We start from the raw sequence: 21,681 nt of genomic DNA, 5'->3' as shown, positions 1-21,681 counted from the left end.
TTCAAGGCCAGCCTCAGCAACTCAGTGAGGCCCTAAGCAACTTAATGAGACCCTGTCTCAAAAATGAAATTGAGAAAGGACTGAGGATGTGGCTCGGTGGTACGTAGAGTACCCCTGAATTCAATCCAAGTACTGCCCCCAAAAGAAGTCTGTAGAGTGCTGCCCACAGGAAGATTGTAGTTCAAAAAATGATCACCGGGCAGTGCAGTGTGACCTAAACTGCATCGTCTGGGTGCTTAAAACGGGGAGCCTCCTCCTCTGCAGCACACGCATCTGTGGCACAAGTGACTAACTCGACGTTAGTGCTTGCTCCCAGAGCTGGCCCCAGGGTGCGCCCAGAGGCCCTCTGGGTCACTCAGGTCTGAGTGCTCCTTCAGGGCTCCTTGGCCCACTTGGACAGTGGCAGCCTTGGCTTACCAGCTTAAGAGCTCAGTAGTCAAACCAGGTTTCTGCCCTCAGCCCAAACCCGCTTCATGTTGTCTCTTGTCGCGTGGTCACTTGGGTTTGTGTGCCTTGCCCACCTCCATCATTTCAGATTCTGGGGTGGCAGTCTGGGCCCCACTGACAGCACTGCGCCTCCTTATCCCTGTCTTCCTCTTGGTTTCCTGTAAGGCAGACCTTTCTAGCCACTCATCCACATCGCCAGGACCAGCAGCTCCCATGAGCCAGCGTAAGCCACTTCTGGCACCGCAGCTCCATCAGGGCCAGCTGTGCCTGCAGAGGCAGCCTGGCTCTGCACAGGAAGCAAACTCTTGATGCTCTGGGCCTCATTTTCTTTACCAGTGAGATGGAAAAGGCAATGCAAAGGTCACTGGGTGGTTGAGGATTCAATGTGTGTCATCATGAAAGGCCACCACCTACAGCACCCTTGCTGTGTGCCCCCTGCTGGACGAGGGGCTGTGCAGGAGGGTAATGTGCAGGCGCCAGCTGGCCTGGGGCTTAGGGCAAGACCTGGAGACTCGGTTCTTGTTCTCTCAGGGAACTGCCCTGGATCTGTGACGCCCGTACCTGTGCCCCCTCTCACCCTGACCTGGAGTCTTTCTCCAGCCCAGGTGTGCAGGCAGGCCCTGGCTCATCCACCAGGAACCAGCCACAGCGACTCAGCACTGTCCCTCCGAGGGAGGCAGGTTGCTGATGGCCTCTGCCCCTAACATGCATCACCTATTTCTAAGGAGACCCTAAAAGTATCAACTTACACTTAACTCTACCCACCCTTTCCCCACTTGAAAAAAAAAAAAAAAAATGACATTTGTAAGTACGAGGCTTCTCAGATATTCACTGGAGGATCATGGAATGAATTCTATCTGTCCTCCGCACTATTTCTTCTTCCCCTCACCTCTTAGCCCTAGTTTCTCCAGGATTATAGTGATTCTTAAAATACATTTTGTTAGTTTGTATTTTGTTAGTTTGTTTTGTTTGTTCTGAGATGGGGTCTTACCATGTCACCCAAGCTGACATCCAACTCCTGGACCCAGGCGATTCCCCTGCCTCAGCCTCCGGAGCAGCTAGACTGTGGGCACATGCCACCTTTTGTTCTTTTCTGAGGTTTTCTTTAGTAGCTGAAAGGCCTGTTTTAAGTAGGGACCTGTTGTCGGGCCCTTCCTTTGTCCTCACGTCTGTGAGCCTGGCTTCTCTTAGGCCATGTCCTCGCATACCCTCTGCTGTATCCACCTTGGGGATGGTGCTACTGTTTTCTGTCACCCATGAGGGCACTGCCTGGCCCAGAGAGTGGTCACCCCTTGCTGTGTAGGTGACGTGGCTCATCCTCTTTCTGAAGCCTGTCATCCGCAAACTCTTTAGGACATTTCCCACATTTCGGCCAGGTCAGTGCTTATGTGCCAGCTGCTGTGCTCCTGGGACTCTGGGGTGACTCGACAACGTTCTGCCTTCCCCTCCTCCTTCTGCATCACGAGTCCCACTGCCATTTTGCTGTCCTGGCAGGAAGGAGCTGTGGGGGGCCCTCCCACCATCCACAAACCTCAACCTCCCTCTGGTGCCAAATCTGAGGGCATTTGGGCCCTGTGTCGTCCACCCTGTGAGCCACCTTCAGGTGCAGGACGGCAGGTCTGAGCAGCCTCTGTCTGGTGCTGGCACAGGTCAACAAGCATGCGTTTTCTGGAGGGAGAGACACCGTGGAGGAACACAGGCAGTTTGGGGGCAACTGTGATGTGGACGTGTCCTTCATGTACCTGACCTTCTTCCTGGAGGATGATGACAGGCTCGAGCAGATCAGGAAGGTGAGACGGCGGCCGCCCAACCGGGGACCCTGGGTGGTCAGCAACCGGGACTTCTGGGTGGGCAGGGCTTTCCCAGTTGCCCTGGCTTAGGAGTAGCACCCAATAGGCTGGAGGAGAACCGAGCAGGACTCGGGGTCTCCACCCTGTGCCAGCAACCCCGGAACAGGTTCACAACAGAGAAAGTACAAACTGCAGTTTAGGGACCAACGCAGAAAGGTCCCATCTTACCAGCTAGGACAGGTGTGAGCTAAACAGGGCCGTGCCACTGTGACTGTGCCCAGGGACTGAGCCAGTCCCCACAGTCTCTGTAAGCAGCTGGGCCCAGAAAGGTTCAGTGAGTGACTTGGGGTTTTCCAGTTCTCAGAATCTTTACCAAGGAAGTAATCCGGAATAAGAAAAAACTTTTCACACCACGTCCTTGGAAAGGGTGATAGCAAAGAGCTAAAACAGTCTACATGACGTAGGAAATGTTAAATAAGAATTGTTTCAGATAGGCGATTGTGCAAGTGTGAACTGATTAAAAAGTTAGGAAAAGTCCCGGGAAAGAGAGGCTACCAGCTGAAAATGCAGTGGTGGGTCAACTACAGCACATGAGTACAGGGGTCCAAGGAGACATGGTCACTCTGGATGGAGAACTGCAGCTGACCTACCTTTTCTCTCTCGATCTCCCCCCCCCCCCCCCCCGCGCTGGGCTACACCTGGCGACAGGATTACTCCAGCGGGGCCATGCTCACTGGCGAGCTCAAGAAGGCTCTCATAGATGTCCTGCAGCCCCTGATCGCCGAGCACCAAGCCCGGCGCAAGGAGATCACTGACGAGATGGTGAAAGAGTTCATGACTCCCCGGCAGCTGTCCTTCCACTTTCAGTAACACTCATTTTCTGTGTGCATATAAAGACGTGTAATTTATCTGTAATCCCAGTCTGATCGAATCACCACCACCCGTAGGCTTGTCACGTGGTAATTCCTGGGCCTGGTGTCTGTAAGCCCTGTTTGTTTTGGATGCTGTCTCTCCCTGTGCATCTTGTCCCTGCTGTTTTTGTGGGCAAAACATGGGTGATTGGGTGCTGCTAACTCTTCGTGGTCAGATCATCCAGCTGTGAGTTTCTCCCACAAAGAACCTCGGGCTGTGGAACTCCTGGCTGGAAAGCCACTGACCAGCCAGTGCAGGCCCACAGAGAAGTCCATCTAAGAGCAACCTAGGATCCATATACACTCCCAGATCTACTTGATAAAAAACTGTGCTTTATGTTTGCACATATTGTGAGACTAAAAAGAAAGACCGGAGGTGGAGCTCAGTGGTGGGGCACTTGCCTAGCACACACCAGACCCTGGGTCCATCCCCAGCACCAGAGGAGAGAGAAGGCACAACACACACACTCTAAAACTTGACGTTGGCTGTGGACAGCGTACGAGGGTGGTGGGTGGAACTCCAGCTGGCTCACTAAACTCCAGACCACGCATGTCGTCCACTCCAGGATCACGCTCGTTGCCTCAACATGCTAATCTTCCACCAAATAACCCGCACTCCATCCTGCAGAATCCAGTGGCGCTTCATCCTAGCTGTGAGATGCTAAGGACAGTCTGTTGCCTTTGCAGATCCTTTTGTTTTGACACTTGACTGAAGTGGAAGTCAGCACAGAGCAGTGCCTGGCCATGTCTCGGCCTGTGAACGTAGCTAGAAAGAAAATCACCGCCATGGCCCTCCAGGCCCTGGGTGCTTTACCTGGGCAGGCCGCCTTTAATCTCACACCATGTGCAGTCTCGGCCAAGCAGAAGCCATGTCTCAGGGAAGCCCCTGTTGAAGGATCTGTCCGCTCTGAAGGTGTAGGGTCCACTCTCGAGTGCTCTGCCCTCATGCCACCTATGGGTGAAATAAACCTCCTTTGCTCCTGTTCATGTCTCTGTGTTTTGTCCGGGAAGGCTGATGAGGGTACAGCAGCCCTGCTGCAGGCCCAGGGTGGGGCCCCTGCTGCCGAGACTGGAGCCACCCCACTGGCCCTGCAGGGCGAGCCAGGGTTCTGTGGGTTGCTCCTGGAGGCCAGGTCACATGAATGTTGCTCTGCTGGAAACAGCCCTTCTCTCCTGCCCTGACCAGCCTCCTGTTGTGCTGGCTCACTGTTTGATGTTCCCAGCGGCCTTTGGAGAACCCGGCAGATGTCCTCCTCATGGCATGCACACAGGGAGGGCCACACAGTGACCGCGGAGATGCCTGGCCTCACTCCACTGGCCCAAACTTATTTGCAAGTAGAGAAACCAAGGCTTCAGTGAAGGGAATTCAACATCCAGGGCCACACGGTGACTTGGTGACAGAATTTCCTGACTCAGTGCCGAGGGAACAGGTTCCCACAGTTGGAGGCTGGGGACCTGTGCATAGCAGGAGCTCACAAAGCCTCCCCTCTTGCCTCCATTCTCTCTGGGCTGAGCTCCTTCCCTGGCCCCGACCACTCTCCTGCCTGGCCGTGGCCACGGACACGAGCCACCCACGTAGGATGCAGGGCCCACTGACCATGAGGCCCAAACAGCTGATGCTGTTTCTCCTGGCTGCGTTACACCCGTGGCAGGTGCAGGTGTGCAAATGAGGGACAGCATGTCAAGTCCACAGGGCAGTGGAGATGCTGCTGTCATTGCCCAGAGAGGAGTGACCCCTAGTCACTCTGTGACTGGGTGGGGCACTTCACCTCTTGGGTCTTCCATCTCCACATGGTGACTCCTCATGGCGAAGCCCTAGGAGGAGTGCTCTGTGTCCATTGACCAGGTGACTTGCCCAAGGCCACAGCCAGTCACAGCAGAAGAAAGCTATGGGTCTCCCACGCCTACATTTTGCTAAAAACCAGTGTTTCTTGAAGCTCTCCAAGAAAAACGGGCATGTCTGGTAGAGGATGCACAGGCTGAGTGCTGGGGTCCAACCTGAGCTCACTGCCAGCACCTGTGGTACAGCCTTTGCTCTGAGAGGTGAAGGCCACTTATCACAGACTTGGGTGCTGGACTTGCTGACAAGGACCAATGGGGGCCATTGTGGAACAACTCACCATCCAGGACAAGCTCTTTGGAACAGGAAGTGGACCTCCCTCTGGCCTCCGGCCCTTGCCTCAACCTCAGACAGATGGAGCTGTCCTGGGGCCCCACTATGGGCCCTGCCTCCAGCCCATGCTTCCGTAGTGGCTGCACTGTGGGAGCCCCCGGGGGGCCAGCCTTCACCCTCCATGAGAAGTCTCAAGTTCAGCCTTGACTTCTTTAGGTACCCACTTAGTGGGAAAACCAGCTCTTGCCCCATTGTGTGACCAGCCAAATCCTTCACTTTCTCACTTTAAAAGAGAAAACACTAGGTGCAGCAAAGCCACTTCCCAGGGAAAACCCTGGGGCCTGGGCTGGGCCAGCTGTTAAGCAGTGCAAGTTCAGCAGGATCCAGACCCCTCTCCTTGCCCCCTGGCCACTAGTCTAGCATGCACAAGGCCCTGAGCCCGAGGTTTGAGCACCAGAAAGAAAAAAAGTTTAAAGACAAAACTAATGAATAAAAAAAAAAAAAAGAGAAAGAGAAATGGAATAAGAAGCTAATTACTTTTGTATCTATTTTCTTTTGTTCAACATTGTGAGATTCTTCCCTGTGCTATGTGTAGCAATATGTTTATTTGTTAATATGTTTCATTGTATGCCATTGTATGAATTTGCCACATTAAAAAAAAAAATCTATTGGAGGAAAAAAAAAAACTCCTAATGAAGTTGAGAAAGAATGCAGGGTCTCCAGGGCTGAGGCTGGATGATGGGAGATGAAGAAAGAAAGAACGTCTGCTTAGTGGAATGCCCTCCACAGAGACCTCGCGCATATCCGGAGTCTGAGCACACTAAGCCTCGGTAGGCCTGGAGGGTAGAGGCGCACGCTCCAGGCCACAGCCTGAGGCCCTGAGTCTCGTCTCTCTTGTGGTCCCCACCCCCTTGCAAGTTCTTAGTGTCACTGTCGTCCTGATCTGTCTTCATGCTGCAGGAGTCTAGCAGGGCCTCTTCCACTCCGCACCCCTGAGCACCTGCGCACCAGGCCCTTGGGCAGCTCAGCGGCTGGCAGGTAGAAGGGAAGAACAACCAGTCCAGCAAGTTCCCAAGAAAGCAGAGCAAGAGACACCAAGAGCACCAAAGCCTGCTGGTGGTGGGGCAGGGAGGGCTCCTGGGGGACAAGGCCCGAGGTGTGGAGTTAGGCAGAGGAGCAGGAGGGCCTTCCAAGGACATGGGGCGGAAGGGCAGCTGCCCCAGGGCCGAGAGAACAACCACCCTTCCGACAGGAGCAGCCCAAAAGGGGGTCCGTCCTTGTTCTGGGAATGGAGAAGTTCCCTTTAGCCAGAAGGAGCTGGCATCAGTCGGTGTCCTAGAGGGCAGCTGTGCCCTGGGGCTTTGCAACAAGGACTGAGACTCTTCACTTGGGCCAGGCGTGGCACCTCTGCTTCCATTTTGCATCTGTCTCCATTACTCTGAGTCAGTCACCTTATATTCCAGGAAAACAGTCTAATCGATCTTGTGATAGGGGAGTCCCCTCCCCCACCCAGGGTGGGGCAAGGCCCTGCTGACCAGTCCTGAGAGAATGACAGGCAGACCACACCCGATCAGGACCACCACCTATGCAGACCCTACCATTGTCCCAATTCCCTTTCCAGAAAACTTCAGAGTCACTGTCAGCACCTGGGTGCCCTTGTCCCCGAGTAGCTACGCTGATAAAGTTCCCCTCCTCGTGCTTCTCATCACTGCTTTTTCTGGGTGGTTTCTGGGGCAAGTGAGCACCCCTGAATTAAACCTCTGACCTAGAACTCTAGAAACAGCTTCACACTGGACCTGCCAGCCCCCTGGTCCCCAGGGGCTCCTTGGAAGCCACATGGTGCAGGGAGAGGGTGGGCTGGGCCTCAGAAGGTGACCCACCTGCCCCTGCATCCCCAGAGTGCCTGAGACCCTCCCACACAGCCCCAAACTATTTGCTGACCCAGTGAGACTGCTGGGACTGCCAATGCCTGGCTCCCTCCTCCTACTGTCCCCTCAGAGGGTGGCTCACAGCCAGGCAGCTGTGAGGACTGTCCCCCTTCCACTCAGAAAGCAGTTGAGTTTGAGCCCAAAGAGTCATGGGAGTGGATCCAGCCAGACCACTGGGCTAGGCCTCCATGTGCCATCCACACAACGGGACAGGATGGGCGGGCAGCCCTCCCAGGGCACCAGGGCCAAGGCTGAGCAGGAGACGGGGAACAGGCAGCAGCCCCACAGACCACAGAGCAACACGATCAGTCTGAGAAATGCTTTATTGACAGCAGCTCCTGGTGAGTCTTCAGGGTCTCCCCGTGGCAGACGTGTCCACAGATAGAGGTGCAAGATTAAACCTTGTGCAGAGCTCCCCAGCTGGGCAAGGAGGGCGGCCCTGTGGCCTGGCCAGTCAAAACCCAGGTGGGTGCCCCTCCTGGGGCAGCCTGGGGCAGGAACAAGCCAGGCCTGGGTCAGACATTTTGGTCTCACTCCCTGTGGCAGGGGCACAGCAGAGCCTGCCTAGAGGGGACAGCGTGAGGAGCAGTGGAGCTGGCAGGAGGAGGCAGAGGGTGGCCAAGTGGGGCTGCTCTGAGGACCCGGGTACGGCGGAGGCAACAGAAGAACAAACCACTGACCAAAAGGCAGACGAGGAAAAAATAAAATTTAAAAATAAAAAAAACATTTAAAAAGGCAGAGGACCCATATGACATGGCCTCACCCAAAGGGCTGCTACTCCCTGGCTCACCAGCCCCTGGGGCCAATCCTGTGAGGCAGATCAGTTCCTTGACCTGTGCTGGTCAGCAGACAGCCACGCTCAGGTCTCAGCCCAATTGCTGCAGGTTGGCCCCCAGCTGTCCTGGGTGATGGCCCCAGGGGGTCCCACCCCACCCACTGCCTTCCTCCTCCAGCTACCTCTTCCTCTGGCAGCCACTGGACTGGCTATGCGAACAGGCCTTTGGTGAGCCTCAGCACGGCCTCGTAGGTGACAAAGACCGCCATGTTGACAGGGAAGGCCCTGCAGCAGTTGACCGCCAGCCCCCTGAAGAGCACCCTCAGCCCCTCCTCCCGCACACTGGTCACCACGCAGTGCAGGAGACCCCGGTAGCGCTGCTGGCCCTGGCCATCCGCCTGCAGGCGAGACTTGATCACGTCCATGGGGGTGGCCACAGCCCAGGCCAGGACCCCTGCACAGCCTCCAGCCACCAGCACACCCAGAACATCTGCAGGAGAAAGGACATGTACCCTGCCTGGGGATGCAGCCCCAGTGGAGAAACTGAGGCTTCAGACAGGGAATGTGACTCGCCCAAGGTCACACTTGGTGACAGAGCAGGTCTGTCTTCCCACCTCGGGAGGAGGGGGACCTGGGTTAAAGTTCCCATTCTGGAACCAGTGTACAGTTTGCACTGACCACGGCCTCCTTTCCGGCCTCCGTTTCCCCTGAGCTGAACCTCTTCCCACCCGCACGCAGGTCCCTTGCCTGCTCACCTGGCTGGCTGTGGCCAGGAGGAGTGAGCCACTCACAGAGGATGGCATAGGAGAGGAAGTAGGTGGCGAAGGAGTGGCCTTCCCGGAGAAGCAGGGCCGAGCTGCCCTTGTAGAGGCCCCGAAGCCCCTCCTCACGGGCCACGGTGATCAGGCAGTGCAGTGGCCCGCGGTACTTGGGCCCAGGAACCAGACACACAGGGGGAGCGGCCGAAGGCCCCGAGGCCGAGGGCCGCCGCTGCTGCGCCTGCGCCTGCGTCTGCAGGCGGACCTTGGCCACCTCAGTGGGCGACGTCAGGAATACCTGGGGCAGGAAGAAGGCAGGTGGGTCGGCGCCGCCAGCCCTCCCACCGCCCTGCTTGTGCTGCCCAGGGCACCCAGGGGCTCTTCCTCGTCCCGCTCCGTCAGGGCCTGCCCTCACCCAGCTGGCTTTGCCCACCTGCAGAGGTGGACCGCTCGGACCCGCAGCCTCCCCGAGGGCCTCCCGCGCCCACTCACTCGGACGAGGCCCGAGGCGCATCCCGAGAGCGTGACGTCGGCCTTGGCAGGCTTGGCCTCGGAGCTGCCGTACCGGAACCGGCAGATGTGCGCCAGGCAGTGGCGGTAGGTGCCGAAAGACACCGAGGAGACCAGCGACACTGTGCACACGGGCAGCGAGAGGCCTCGGTAGAAGCCCCGCACCTGGTGGATGGGGCCCGCGTCAGGCCAGGGGAGGGGCTGCCCAGCAGCGCCTCCCTGGGGTCCTGAGGCTGCTGATGCTCATCCCTGCCCTCCGGTCCTCACTCCAGGACCGCTGGCAAGTCACCTGCCACACAGGCCTCAGTTTCCTCAGCTGTAAAATGAGGGTCACAAGTACTCAGTTCCACAGAGGCTGTGGTGAGGGATTGAAGAGACAGGCCAGGGCTGGACCCGGGCAGCTGTTCGATGATGGTGACAGGCCAAGCGTGTTCTGTCATTGCTGTCTCTTCATGAGTGAAACCCCCGGTTTGCACCAAGCCCCAGGTCCATTTTGGTAAATGCCCTTAGTCCTTCCTCTGGATAGGTCCTGAGCCCAGAAGTAACCAGACCACACTGCCCAGAACTGCCTCCAAGGGGTGCCTGCCTTGGAAGAGAAGTGCCTCCCCTGACCTTCAGAACCTCCTGTGCCATCTCCAGACCCATTCCTGGAGGCAGGGACCCAGTTCCAAGCCCCTCCGTGTGCAAGACACCCAGGCTGTGTCCTCAGAGGAATCCACGGCATCAGCACAATTGTTCCCATTTGAAGTGAGAGGGCCGCAGAGGCCCAAAGTGGGAATGAACATTCCCAGGCCCGAGGCCGAGGCCCTGACAACCCCCTGCTCATCCCTGGCCCCAGGCCTACCCGCTCTTGGCGATATATGTCCCGGATGCAGTGCCAGATGCCTGTGTACTTCGGCTCTGTCTGGATCCTGACCTGGGGGAGATGCAGGCTTCAGGAAGGGGTGGCTCCAGGTCTAAGGCAAGGTCAGCAGGACCTGGGGAAGGGGCAGTCACCCCCTTGATTGTCATAGGCATGCTGGGGTGTGGGCAGAGCAGGCATGGTGAGCCTTGAGGCAGGGTGAGAAAGCTGACTCAGGCCATTCTAGAAAGGTCTTCTGGCCATGGACGTGGTGCAGCAGATACTGAGGGTGGCCTAGGCAGGGGTCTCGGGGTGGGGCCATTGCCGCACCTTCACCGTGTCCAGGGGGTAGCCCACAGCAACACCACAGACGCCTGCAAGGAAGTAAGAAGACTGAAGTTGGGGGACAACCGGGGAGCTACATGAGCGCATCTCACAGGAACGGGGCCTGAGCCGACCGCTGCTGGGGTAGATTCCTCCAGCTGCCTTCCTAACTCCAGGCCTCATTAATCTCGTTTTTCAGATGAGGAAACCAAGGTTCAGAGCACCTTCCGCCAAGCTTGCCAGGGATGTCCCCGAGTCTTGGTCCAGTGGTGCCTCGTTCTGTTGCCCTGACCTGGAGGGGACTTTGGCTCTGAGCCAGGCAACCTTGCCCTTGGCGATCAGTCAGAGGCGGGCTTTCCTGGGGGCCAAGCACCTCAGCGGCAGGGAAGGGCCCGGCCTGAGCGAAAGCTGAATGGTGCCCAGGCTATAGCAGGGCTTGGAGAAGAGCCAGGGCTGCCTGCGACTGCGGTGAGCTCGGGGCAGAGGGCACCCTGCTCGGTTTGGCTGGAGTGGCCCTGGTGGGCCTCCTGCTGGGGCTCGCCCCGTCTCTCCCTCCTCACTTTGCTTTCTAGCCACAGGGCCTGCCATTGCCATCCTGCCCCTCCACCAGAGAACAAAAGCTGGTCCATCCGATCAGGGACGGAACCTTCAGAAAAAGCCTTTCTCTTCATGCCCTGCCTACCTGAGGTGCTTCGTCACAGTGAGGAAGGCCCGCGCTGCGCAGAGGAGCCTCGGGCGCCAGCCCAGGCTTGGACCAGCCCAGGGGCCTGGTGCTGCCATCCTGCTCCCCACCACCCTCCTGACACCAGGTCCTAGACCTGGAGCCTAGCACTGCCACAGGGAAGCCAGAGAGGGACAGAGCAGATCCCTGGGGTTCTCACTCTGCAGGGTGGTGGTGGAAGTGCTGGAGACGGAGGCGCAGGGGGCTGTGCCGTGCCTCCCGTGTCCCAGGACCCTGCATGTCTACAGGAGTGAGTGCATGCAGGGGACGGATGAGGTCACCTGTGGGTCCTGTGGCCACCTCCACCCCAGAACTGAAGTCCTTCTAGGACAAGGCCCACATTCACGTCCCTGGGCCCTTTGGCCCAGGCTTCCTGGTAGGCTCTGGAGCCCTTCCTGGCTGTGTGGCCTCCGCAAGGCCCTCCTCCGAGCCTCCTCCCAGTGCTGACACTCAGGGAGACAGCAAGCCTGGCAAGGAGGACCCCAGAGAAGCCCCTGAAGGGACCAGGGCCGACTTTTCCGCAGAGCGCTGTGATCCTCCCCCGAGAAGAGGAGGGCCGCCCAGGCTGTTTCACAAGACAAGCGAGACCAAGGCCACCACACTCCAAACAGCCCTGCACCCCAGGCCTGGGGAAGTCTTTCGCAAGCAGCCCTCCCCCGCAGGGGAAAGAGCGTGAACAGCAGAGCCGGCTCAGAGCAGGCCAGCAGGCCTCTCCCCACTGCGCCTGGCGGCTCCCTCCACGGGACTCTGGCCTCAGTCTCTGTCCAGGGCCTCCCATCCCTTCCCAGGGCTCAGTCATGTCTATACCAAGGACTCCCAGCCTCCCTCTGGCTCCGGCCCTCCCGTGGTCCCTAGCCCACTCTTGGCATCCTGAGTGCCCTCTCCGGTCAGTGCAGATACCCGACTCTTCCTCCCCATACACCCCACCCAGAACACTGTCCTGGGCCCAGCTCCCCCAGGACCCAGAAACAGCAGTCCCCCAAATGCCCACTGTCCCTCTCTGGTACCTCCAATGGCTCCAGCAACAAAATCCATGGACAACCTGGGAGGTGGGGAAGGCCCTGGTCCAGCTGCCCAGTCTTTGCCACCACTGTGGTGGCCTCAGCAGCTCCTAGGGCTTCTGGCAGGCATTAAATACCTGTGGTGGGGGCAGAGGACAGGAAGCAGCGGTCGATGCCCACGCCCACAGGCTTGGCTGATGGACCCTAGTCCCAGTGCCCTTGGGGCCTAGATGGCAGGAAAGTATGTGAGAGGTCACTGGAGTGGCCGTTCCCCCAGAGACAGGACCACTGTCCCCACCTCCCCCGGGTGGGCTCCAGTCACATCCAGGCTTCCTAGAGGCCTGGAGTTGGGGCTATGGCAGCTCTGGCCCCTGCAAGTGCAAACTCCGGGCCCCCAACGCCCCTGGGTTTGCTCGGGACTCCTGCCAGGGAGCCCTCAGTCCCTCTCACTTATTCCTTCAACAAACACTTCCTGACACCACTCGCCCTCAGCCCTGGCCAGCCGTCTGTGTGCTCGCAGCCGCCCATCCTGTCCCCTGGGGAGATGCAGCTCAGGGGAGTCGAGGTGGCCCCAGGTCAGGATCCAGGCCCTGTCCTCGGGGAGCTCTACTTGGCAGGGCGGCGTCGCCCAGGAACCCCCGGGCACAGCACCTCCCTCCCCAGAGGTCCCGGTCATCTGCGCCCTCCGCGTCTGTCTCCCCAGACCCTGGGCCAGGGGTTCCGGCACGCTGCCACGGCTGTGAAGCAGTGACCCGGCACCTGTGGGCCATACGGTTCACCTCCCAGCCCAGAAGGGAGACTCGGCCGCGCTGCAGCCCCTTCTACAGACGGAGCCGCTGAGGCCCACGGAGTGTCCCCAAGCCCTGCGAGAAGGCAGGGCTGGACCTGCTTCCCAGGCGCCCTCACAACCCACACGCCTGCTGGCCAGGGCAGGTCCAGGGAGGGCCCTGGCATTGAGAGTTTGTTGGGTGACCATCACCTGGGCCCCTGCAGGGGCTCAGCACAGGCCCCATGTGACCCAGGCAGCAGCCCTGGAGGGTCACTTGAGGGGGGCACCAAGGCTCAGGGAAGCCATGCACTGGCCAGGGTCACATGGGAACCAACTGAGGGGCCTCTGGCCAGAAAGCTGGTGGGACAGGGAGGGGACAGGTGTTGACTTCTGGGGGCCCAGTGGCTCTGGTTGGCTGGCCCTCAGGGTGGGGCAGCAGGGGCAGGAAGTCACGTGTCCACCTGTTTTCCTGTCCTCTGATGGCTGACCTCCAGGCTGGCCTTGAACAGGTTGAGCGCTGACTGATGGGTGACCCCCCTGGCTGGCGTCTGTTTGTGGGCAAGTGGGCAGTGCTAGCTTAGCTGCCATGTCAGAGGGCAGAGGACAGAAGTGGCCCCTCCAAGACCGTCCTGTTGTTCCTCAGTGTCGGGTCCCACTGTCCACATTCAAATCCCACTCCAGCACTCGGCTTGGAGACCCTGGCCCTCAGCTTCTCTGTGCCTCTACTTTTGCATCCACAAAATGAGGACAGCACCTGCTTCGTGTCTGTGAGCACTCAGGGCAAGTTCCAGGCATGTCCCCATGGACTCAGCTCCAGGTGCTGAGGGTTGCATTAGTGGCAGCATAGGGTCTAGAAGGGAGGAGGTGAAGGATCTGCTCTGAGCCTCAGGTTCAACTGTTCGTGCTACACCAAGAAGTCATCGCCTGGGACAGCGAGGGAGTCTGAAGTATGTGCTCTACTTGAAGGAACAAGGACGGTTTAGCTCCGCATTCCAATGCAGTAAGGGGCCACCCCCCCAGCACTGGAGTTCCCTGGACGCCTTTCTCCTGTGCCCCACAGTTAGGGGTTATTCTGTCCTCTGTCACCCTCTAAATGTCACATTCAGATCCACTTGCCACCCTCTGTCTGCACTGCCCTGGCTACACTGGTGTCCCTGGACCCCCGCCCACTTGCCCACGCCCTCTGCTCGTGAAACCAGCAGGGCCTGCCACGTGCCCCGTGTCTACCACCCCTCAGGGCCCTGAGCCACAGCGAGGGCTCACAGAGGCCCTCCCTGGCAGGTCTGCTGTGCTAGGCGGGGAGACGGAAGCAGCAAATAAACACGCAGAATGCCAGGTTTCAGGGACAGTGGGGGTGGGAGGGCAGGCGAGGTCAGGGCGGCCCGACAGGGGACACTGGAGACAAGCAAGGCTCCTGTCCCTGTAGCCAAGCTTCACCTGCCCTTTGCCTCTTGAACAAATGCACAGCTTCACCCCTGCTCCCCAGACACGGCACCCCCTTGCCTAGCTGCTTTGGGCCGCCCGTCTTTCCAGTCAGCTTTGTGCGGCTGGCAGGCAGGGCTATGCTGGACCTGATGGCAGCCCACGGTACCGGCACAGGGCGGCATCGGGGGCTGACTGAGCGGGAGGTCATGGGAGAAAGTGGGGTGGTGGCCGGGTGGACAGATGCAGGGATGGACAGACAGGTGAAAGAACAGAGGGAGGAAGAGAAGATGAACTGATGGATGGGGGAACAGAGAGAGGAAGGGAAGGGAGGGGGAGAGAGGGAGGAGAAGCAAGTGGGGCCAAGTCTTAATGAAGTGGGCTCCAGGTGATGAGTAGCGGACTTTGCTGTAGCCCATAATAAAAAGTAGCAAAGGACTGGACAGGTATGCAGTGGCCCAAGACCATAACCCCAGCTGCTCAGGAGGCTGAGGCAGGAGAATCTCAAGTTCAAGGCCATCCTTAGCAACTTAGCTAGACCCAGTCTCAAAACAAATGAAAAGGGCTGGGGATGCAGCTCACCGGGCATGCCCGAGGCCCAGTACTGCAGTCAGAGGAGGCAGCCAGAGGCCTCCACCAGAGCAGCTTGGGGGACCCCTCAGCCTAGCTTTGATCTGCCTCTCCCGGCTGTGTGACCTTTGGTAGATGCACAGCTGCTCCAAGGTTTGATTTTTCCAACAGGCATGGATAGAGGCAGAGCCCAGGGGGTGCCTGAAGGGACCATCCCTCTGAGGAGCCAGGGCCATCGTTTCTCTATGCGCACCAGAGCCCGGCTGTGTGTGTCTGGTCCAGGCTGACTCCTAGAGGGCGACAAACATCACAACCATGCCAGGCAGGGGGACAGACCCTGGAGGGCACAGCCCTACAGAGCAGTTTCTGGCTGAGGTCATAGGAAGGCTGAACAATTAAAAACTGCACTCTGACATTTCATAACAAAAGGAATAACTATAAGTTATTAAGATGCAGGTGGAAGACAGAGCCAGGTGGAGGAAGTCCCACAGCCAGGTCTGGTGACCTACCTCCTAGGGGGACTAGGCAAATGTTAATGTCCTCTTTTCAAATATTGCTTTGCAATTTGCTTCCTTCCTATCACCATGGCTCAGTGGCCTTGCCAACTGAGTACCGGAGGACCCACTTCTCGCGTATATCCACAGCACTGGAGATGAGCCAAGCAGGTATGGGTGGCCAGGGCTCTGAGTCAGGCAGCCTGGGCTTAGCCCCTGCCTGCTGCTTCTAGCTGCATGATCTGGAGGAATCCCTTTGCCTTCCTGGGCCTCAGTTTCATCATCTGTAAAACGGATAAAAATTATTTTTGGTACTGGGAATTGGATGCAGAAGCACTTTACTACTAAGCCACATCCCCAGCCCTTTTTTTTTTTTAATTTTTAATTTTGAGTTAAGGTCTCACTAAGTTGCTTAGGGCCTCGCTAATTTGCTGAGGTTGGTCTCAAACTTGCGATCTTCCTGCTTTAGTTCCTGAGTTGCTGGGATAATAGGCATGTGCCAGTGCACCTGGCTAACATGGGAATTTTACCAAGTAGCACCAGTTCCTGAAAGAACCCAGGGGTGTCAGCCATGAAGCCTCGGAGCTATGCCTGGCAGATGCTCTTATGCCTGTTATAACTTAACTGCAGTACTGAGGCAGGATCTGCCACCAGGGATGATCACCGCTTTCTGCAGCAGGGTTAGTCAGATGACTTCGAAGGCTCCTGGCAGTGGTCACTGGGGAGGCAGAAATGAATCTTGGAGCCACCGTTGCCTCGTTCCCGAGCCAGCAATCTGGGATGGCCTCCTGCTCCTGGTTTTGTCTCTTGATGGTTTCCAGGCCCGGAAGCCCTTCCCAGTTACTTCTTGCAGCGCCTCCTGCTGGCCACATTTCCAGACCCTCTTGCTCTGCCCCAGGGTGTGCTCAACCCTGAGTTTACTAAGAACAGGACTGAGAAGGTCCCTGGTCCTGGGTCTCGGGGTTCTCACTTGGACAAGATGAACTCTGACACCGCCCAGGTCCAAGGCACAGGAGGCTGGACTGGGAAACGGGGAGCCCTCTGGAAAGCAGGTCGGAAGACGCCCCAACCTGGATGTTTTGAGAAAGGTAGCCATTGCCTTCTGCCAATCATTCATTCACTCATTGGCTACACTGCACACCTACTATGCCAGGCCCACGCTGGGCACTGGCTCCAGAGATGCCCCAGGCATTACCCTCTTCTATCCTCTCTCACCTGCAGTCTTTGGCCCTGCTGAAGAGTTTACCAAATTGGGACTGGGGTTGTGGTTCAGTGGTAGAGTGCTCCCCTAGCACGTATGAGGCACTGGATTCAATCCTCAGCAGCACATGAAAATAAAGGTATGTGTCTACCTACAACTAAAAAAGTTTAAAGAGTATATCAAATATCTATTACTGCTTAACAAATCGCTCCCAAATTTTGCAATTTAAAGTGGACACAAAGGGGCAGATATGATATGTAATGTGAACCAGTTTAGAGAGTTAGTGTACAAGTGAGAACCACAGGCAATAAAATTACACTGTACATAGGATTCATGCCAATGAGTAGATTTTATTTTTTGGTACCAGGGGTTGAACCCACGGGTGCTCCACCACTGAGCTTACATCCCTGCCCTTTCTCTCTTTTCTCTTTCTTTCTTTCTCTTTTTTAATTGTGCACAAGGTCTTGTTAAGCTGCCGAGGCTCAGCCAGACAGACGTGGTGGTGCGCACCTGTAATCCCAGGCTCCGGAGGCCAGGCAGGATGATGGCAAGTTCAAAGCCAGCCTTAGCAAAACCAAGGTGCTGCGCAACTCAGTGAGACCCCATGTTTAAATAAAATACAAAATAGGGTCAAGTGCTCCTGAGTTCAATTGCCAATACCAAAAACAAACCAAAATTTAAAACATCAAACACTTATTGTTTGATAGTGTCTGAAGGTCAGGCACCTGTGCACGCTCAGCTGGGTGGCTCTGGGTGGTCTCTGTGAGGCCACAGTCACCTGAAGACTTGACTAGGGTGACTCACTTCAGGACTGGAAGCCACACCGAGAGCCAGTACCCTCACAGCGTGGTTCCTGGCTTCCCTGAGAGGGCGGGAGGCACGGCTGGGCTCAGGACCCCACCCTTCTGTGTTCACCAGCAGTATCACCAGGCCCCGCCTCGGGGTGGGGCAGCCTCCACCTTGTAAAGCAGGGAGTGCTAAGGAATTTTCAAGCCACCACAAAGAGCCAGGAATGGATGTGGCAGTCCCTGCAAGGGCCCAGAGGCCTGTCTGGGGTTGTCCTGGAGGCTTCAGGCAAGACCACTGAGGGCGAGGGGCCTTCCTGGCAGGGAGCATGGCGGAGCAGCCCAGTGTGGCCTGAGGGGCAAGGAACGGCCTGGTGAGGTGGAGGCCATGGGGCTGGGAAGGCTTGGGGCACCTGGAGTATGTGGACACACGTGGGTGCAGGCAGAGGTTACTGGGCCGCGGTGAGTGAGGGAGTGACAGGAAGGGCCTCCTGAACCAGCTGTGGGCAGGGCGGGGTCACACCAGCAGGGCCTGGCGAGTAGGTGCTCAGTGACACGGGGACAGGGCCCAGGAGGAGCTGCCTGCGTCCTGTACTTGGACAAGGCCCAATGTGGGCACCCCCTGCTGTGACACAGAAGCTGAAGGTCAGACGTCCAGGAGACCAAGGACAGGAGTGCTCTGGGGGCTCCAGAGGGCAGAGCCCGGTGCAGGAGGGCTGGGGGCAGAGGGGAGACTGGCTGCGCCACCCTCCCTGTCCACTGCCCCAGGAAGATGCTGTGGTGCTGGCTGCAGCCTGCAGGGCGCGGCTGGCCAAGACAGCACAGGCCAGAGACTGGAGCATGGAACTCATTCTGTTCCCAGGGTGCAGGATGTTGATCACGTTTCTCCTGAGCCTCTTCTCTGCTGGTCTCAGGGGCTGCCTGTCCCCGACCACTCCCCCTGAAGGGCATGCCTGCTGTGACCATGCCTGGCCCTGACAGGCTCTGGGCCCAGCACACAGTGTCCTCCCTGCCAGCTGCTTCCCCTCCCCCTTTCCCAGGGTGCCAACTCCAACTTGCCCTACCAAGCACCAGCCAGAGACCAGGCAGGAGCACAGTGCCCTCCTGTGGCCCCTGCCCTCAGGCGCCTATTGACCTGGGACAGCCTGATCATCCAACATTTGCCACTGCATCCACAGGACCCCAGAGGGCATGCAGGTGGGACTGCACAAGGCCCGGGCCACACAGGGAGGACTGGATGGGTAGCAAGTGTCCTGTCCACAAATAAGGGCTGAGCTCCTCCTCCAGTCCAGTGCAGCCCGCACCCTGATGGGATGGCCTGGGGACCCCTGCAGCGGCTTTTGTTTGAGAAGCATTTGACTACTTGTCTATTCCTATCAGTTCCCATCTCGAGCTTCTAGTCCGGTGGAGGGGCATGTCTTGGGGGCTGCAGCAGGACAGAGTTCAAAGTCGGTCTCAGCAACTTGGACACACCTGTCTCAAAAGAATAAAAGGACTGAGGACATGGCTCAGTGCTAAAGCACCCCTGGGTCCAGTCCCCAGTACCACCCATCAACACAGAGTTTCTGGTCATCTAACCACCCATGCCTCCCCGAAGGCCAAGTGAGTTTAGAAAGGCACTGGAGCGTGAGGGGCTTGCAGCTCACTGTGGGAAACCTACCAGAATGTACCTAGTCCCAGGCTGGTGGCAACTTTGAGCTAAGTAGAGATGCCCTTCGATACTTAGCTACTTATCAAATGAGCTCCTACCTTCATTTCCTACAAAGCCAAAGCCATCTTGCCACAGAAGTATGGAACCAGGTAGTGTACTGCCAGGCCCCTAGAATCCTCCCAGACCATGTCACACTAAAGCAGACAGCATGTGAGGTGTCACAGGAAGGATCTGAGCTGAGATATTTGGAGACACTGAACCTGAGTCCCAGAGCCCCTAAGGACTCTGAAAAAAACGTTGGCTTAAATGCAGGTCCATCCAACCTGCTCCTGGGGCCTGGAACTCTGCCTCTCAGCCTCTCGCTGGGAAATGACTCTTGGCCCTGTGGACCTATGGGGCAGCCTACTCAGCAGCAGAGGTCAAATAAGGACAGAAAACATAGCCAAAGCCACAGGCTGAGCCTCCTCCAGGCTGCCTGCTTGGGTTGAGGCACTGCTGCTTCAGCAGGCCTGGATCTGCATCCCTCCCCGGCTTCTCACTGTGGTGGAAGGCGGTCCAGCAGGGGCTCTGTGTTCCTGATCATTTTAATTCTTAAAATACATCTTAGAAAAACTGAAGTCCCTGGAGAAGGGTCAGCTGTCAAACCAGCAGAAGCCCCCTTCCTAATGCCAACACGTTGGGGGGTAGGATTTAAAACACGAACAGCGGGTGGGGACACAAACATGGAGATCACTGCAGAGTATGCACGCCTGTAATCCCAGAGGCTGTGAGACAGGAGGATCGAGAGTTCAAAGCCAGCCCCAGTAAAACCAAGGTGCTAAGCAACTCAGTGAGACCCTGCCTCTAAATTAGGGCTGGGAATGTGGCTCAGTGGCCAAGTGTCCCCAAGTTCAATCCCTGGTACCAAAACAAAACCAAAAACCTGCAGAGGGTTAGCCAAGTCCCTTCTGAGGTGAGAAAGTACGTTCTGGAGATATTCATGCAAAGTTGGGGGAGGGGGAATGAGCTTTGGGGGTGCAGCCAGTACAAAGGCCCTGAGGTGGGTACTGCAAACCTGAGTGGAGCAGCCAGGGGACAGATGAGAAGTGAGGCTATAGCCAGGTCACCCAGGGCCTCAGAGGCCCATGGTACTGAAATGGGAGCCACTAACAGCCCCACTTGTCATTTAACGGATTCCAGTGGGGAGAGCAGAGTGCTGGCTTCTCCTTTTTGTCTGCTGGGGCCTGTTTCCCCACTAGGCCAGTCTTGTGTAAGAAATGATCAAATAAATCACCAAATGAAAATTCACCCTTCTCAGCAATCTGACTCGTCCTGTGACAGTCCCATGTCCCACCTCCCTTTTGTCCTGCAGGGTGAAAGGCAGGCTCTGTGTGGGCAGCACGTCATTTGCTCCATGTTGACTTCTGTTCCTCTCTCTGGTCTCTTTCCAAACACCATGGAGGTAAAGGAGGTCAAGGACCCTCATCTGTTGTGTCCCCAGCACCAGGCACAACCACACCAGAATGAAGAACTCTCGGGCAATGAGACTCTTTAGGAAGGTGATTTATAAAGCCCATCTCAGCACCTGCTGGAGTCCCCCACCCAGTGCCCACTGAGAAGCCCTGGGGCACCTGAGGTGAGCAGGTCAGACCCTGGAACCACTTTAGTGCTTCCCACCCCCCACCTCTCCTCACCTGCTGACTGGCCCCAGGCTGAACATCAGCTCCCTGCCACCAGCCCACTGTCACACTGTCCTGCCCTCCTGGCAGGGCCACTGCTAGAGGCCTGCATGCCTCACCTGGATCCCTGCACAGGGCCCACACGGGGCCTCCCTCCAAGGTTTCTGAAGCTCAGCTATGGTTTGTCTACTGTGTACCAGGCTGCTGCTTGGCCCCTTCCCAAGATCCCCAAGGAGGCAGAGCATAGTGCCACCCACACCCCAAGTACAGCGTCCACTTAAAGGTATGCATGTTCTCTTGAAAACAAAGCAAAACAGGTTATCATTGTCATTGAATCAATTTTTACGTAATTTTTTCTTTGTCTTGTTAATGTACTTGATTTTTCTCCCAAATCTTCAAAACCAGGGCTGGTGTGCACAGACTGGTGTTTACCACCCCAGCTCTGGAGCAACCCAGAGACACTCCCTTTTCCTAGAGCTAAGTCACTGGATGTAGGCAGTCCACTTTAATCCATCACTGCCGGCATGCTATCCTTCACCAGCCCACAGGCAGCTTCCATCATTCAGTCTGGCAGAGGCATCCCATGAGGCATCCAGGTGGGTCACAGGCTGGCGATATTCAAACCCAGGCCTCCAGACCCCTAGTTCAGGGCCCACCAGCCATCACGAGCACTGGACTAGGAGTCAGCAGCCCTGGGGTTTGGGTCTCTGCGTTAAACTTAGATACTAAGAATAAACTTAAATACAGAGGAGCAGAGGAAACCCCTGGCTTCTGTATCACCAAGCTCCCCAGTGAGAAACACTGGCATTATCCCCTGGTACCCTATATATACAGCCTTTAAAACCTGTCCCTCCACGGGCATGCATCCATTGCAATCAGTGGCTGTACTGCAGAACTTGGCAACACGGGACAAAAAGTACGGAGTAATCTGGAACCTGGAAACGTGGCACAGAGGTCTTGCCAGAGGCCCTAAAGAACGAGGCAGGCCCTTACAGTGAAGCGTCTGGCCAGG

General features: G+C 57.2%; 2 protein-coding genes across 3 annotated transcripts in view; one reads left to right on the top strand and one right to left on the bottom strand.

Annotated features, from left to right (window-relative positions):
- Wars1 (tryptophanyl-tRNA synthetase 1) overlaps positions 1–4,133 on the top strand; it is a 32,104-nt gene extending 27,971 nt beyond the window's left edge. For both annotated transcript variants that reach the window (XM_047538467.1, XM_047538468.1), the window contains exons 11-13: positions 2,097–2,237; positions 2,946–3,103; positions 3,836–4,133. In XM_047538467.1, the coding sequence (XP_047394423.1) occupies positions 2,097–2,237; positions 2,946–3,103; positions 3,836–3,857 (321 nt within the window). In that variant the 3' untranslated portion in view covers positions 3,858–4,133. The remainder of the gene's footprint in view (positions 1–2,096; positions 2,238–2,945; positions 3,104–3,835) is intronic.
- Positions 4,134–7,494: 3,361 nt separating this feature from the next.
- On the bottom strand, positions 7,495–12,239 carry Slc25a47 (solute carrier family 25 member 47). The gene is made up of 6 exons (XM_047540417.1): positions 12,126–12,239; positions 10,404–10,447; positions 10,077–10,148; positions 9,215–9,397; positions 8,720–9,020; positions 7,495–8,454 (listed from the first exon to the last, which is right to left on the bottom strand). Exons 1-6 carry the CDS (start codon positions 12,151–12,153, stop codon positions 8,174–8,176), a joined length of 909 nt encoding a protein of 302 aa, XP_047396373.1. The 5' UTR covers positions 12,154–12,239; the 3' UTR covers positions 7,495–8,173.
- Between the last annotated feature and the right edge of the window lie 9,442 nt (positions 12,240–21,681).

This window comes from Sciurus carolinensis, chromosome 2 (assembly GCF_902686445.1).
Source record: "Sciurus carolinensis chromosome 2, mSciCar1.2, whole genome shotgun sequence".
Classification (NCBI taxonomy): Eukaryota; Metazoa; Chordata; class Mammalia; order Rodentia; family Sciuridae; genus Sciurus; species Sciurus carolinensis.
Note: the sequence above shows the minus strand (reverse complement) of the source record. Positions and strands in the feature narration are given on the sequence as shown.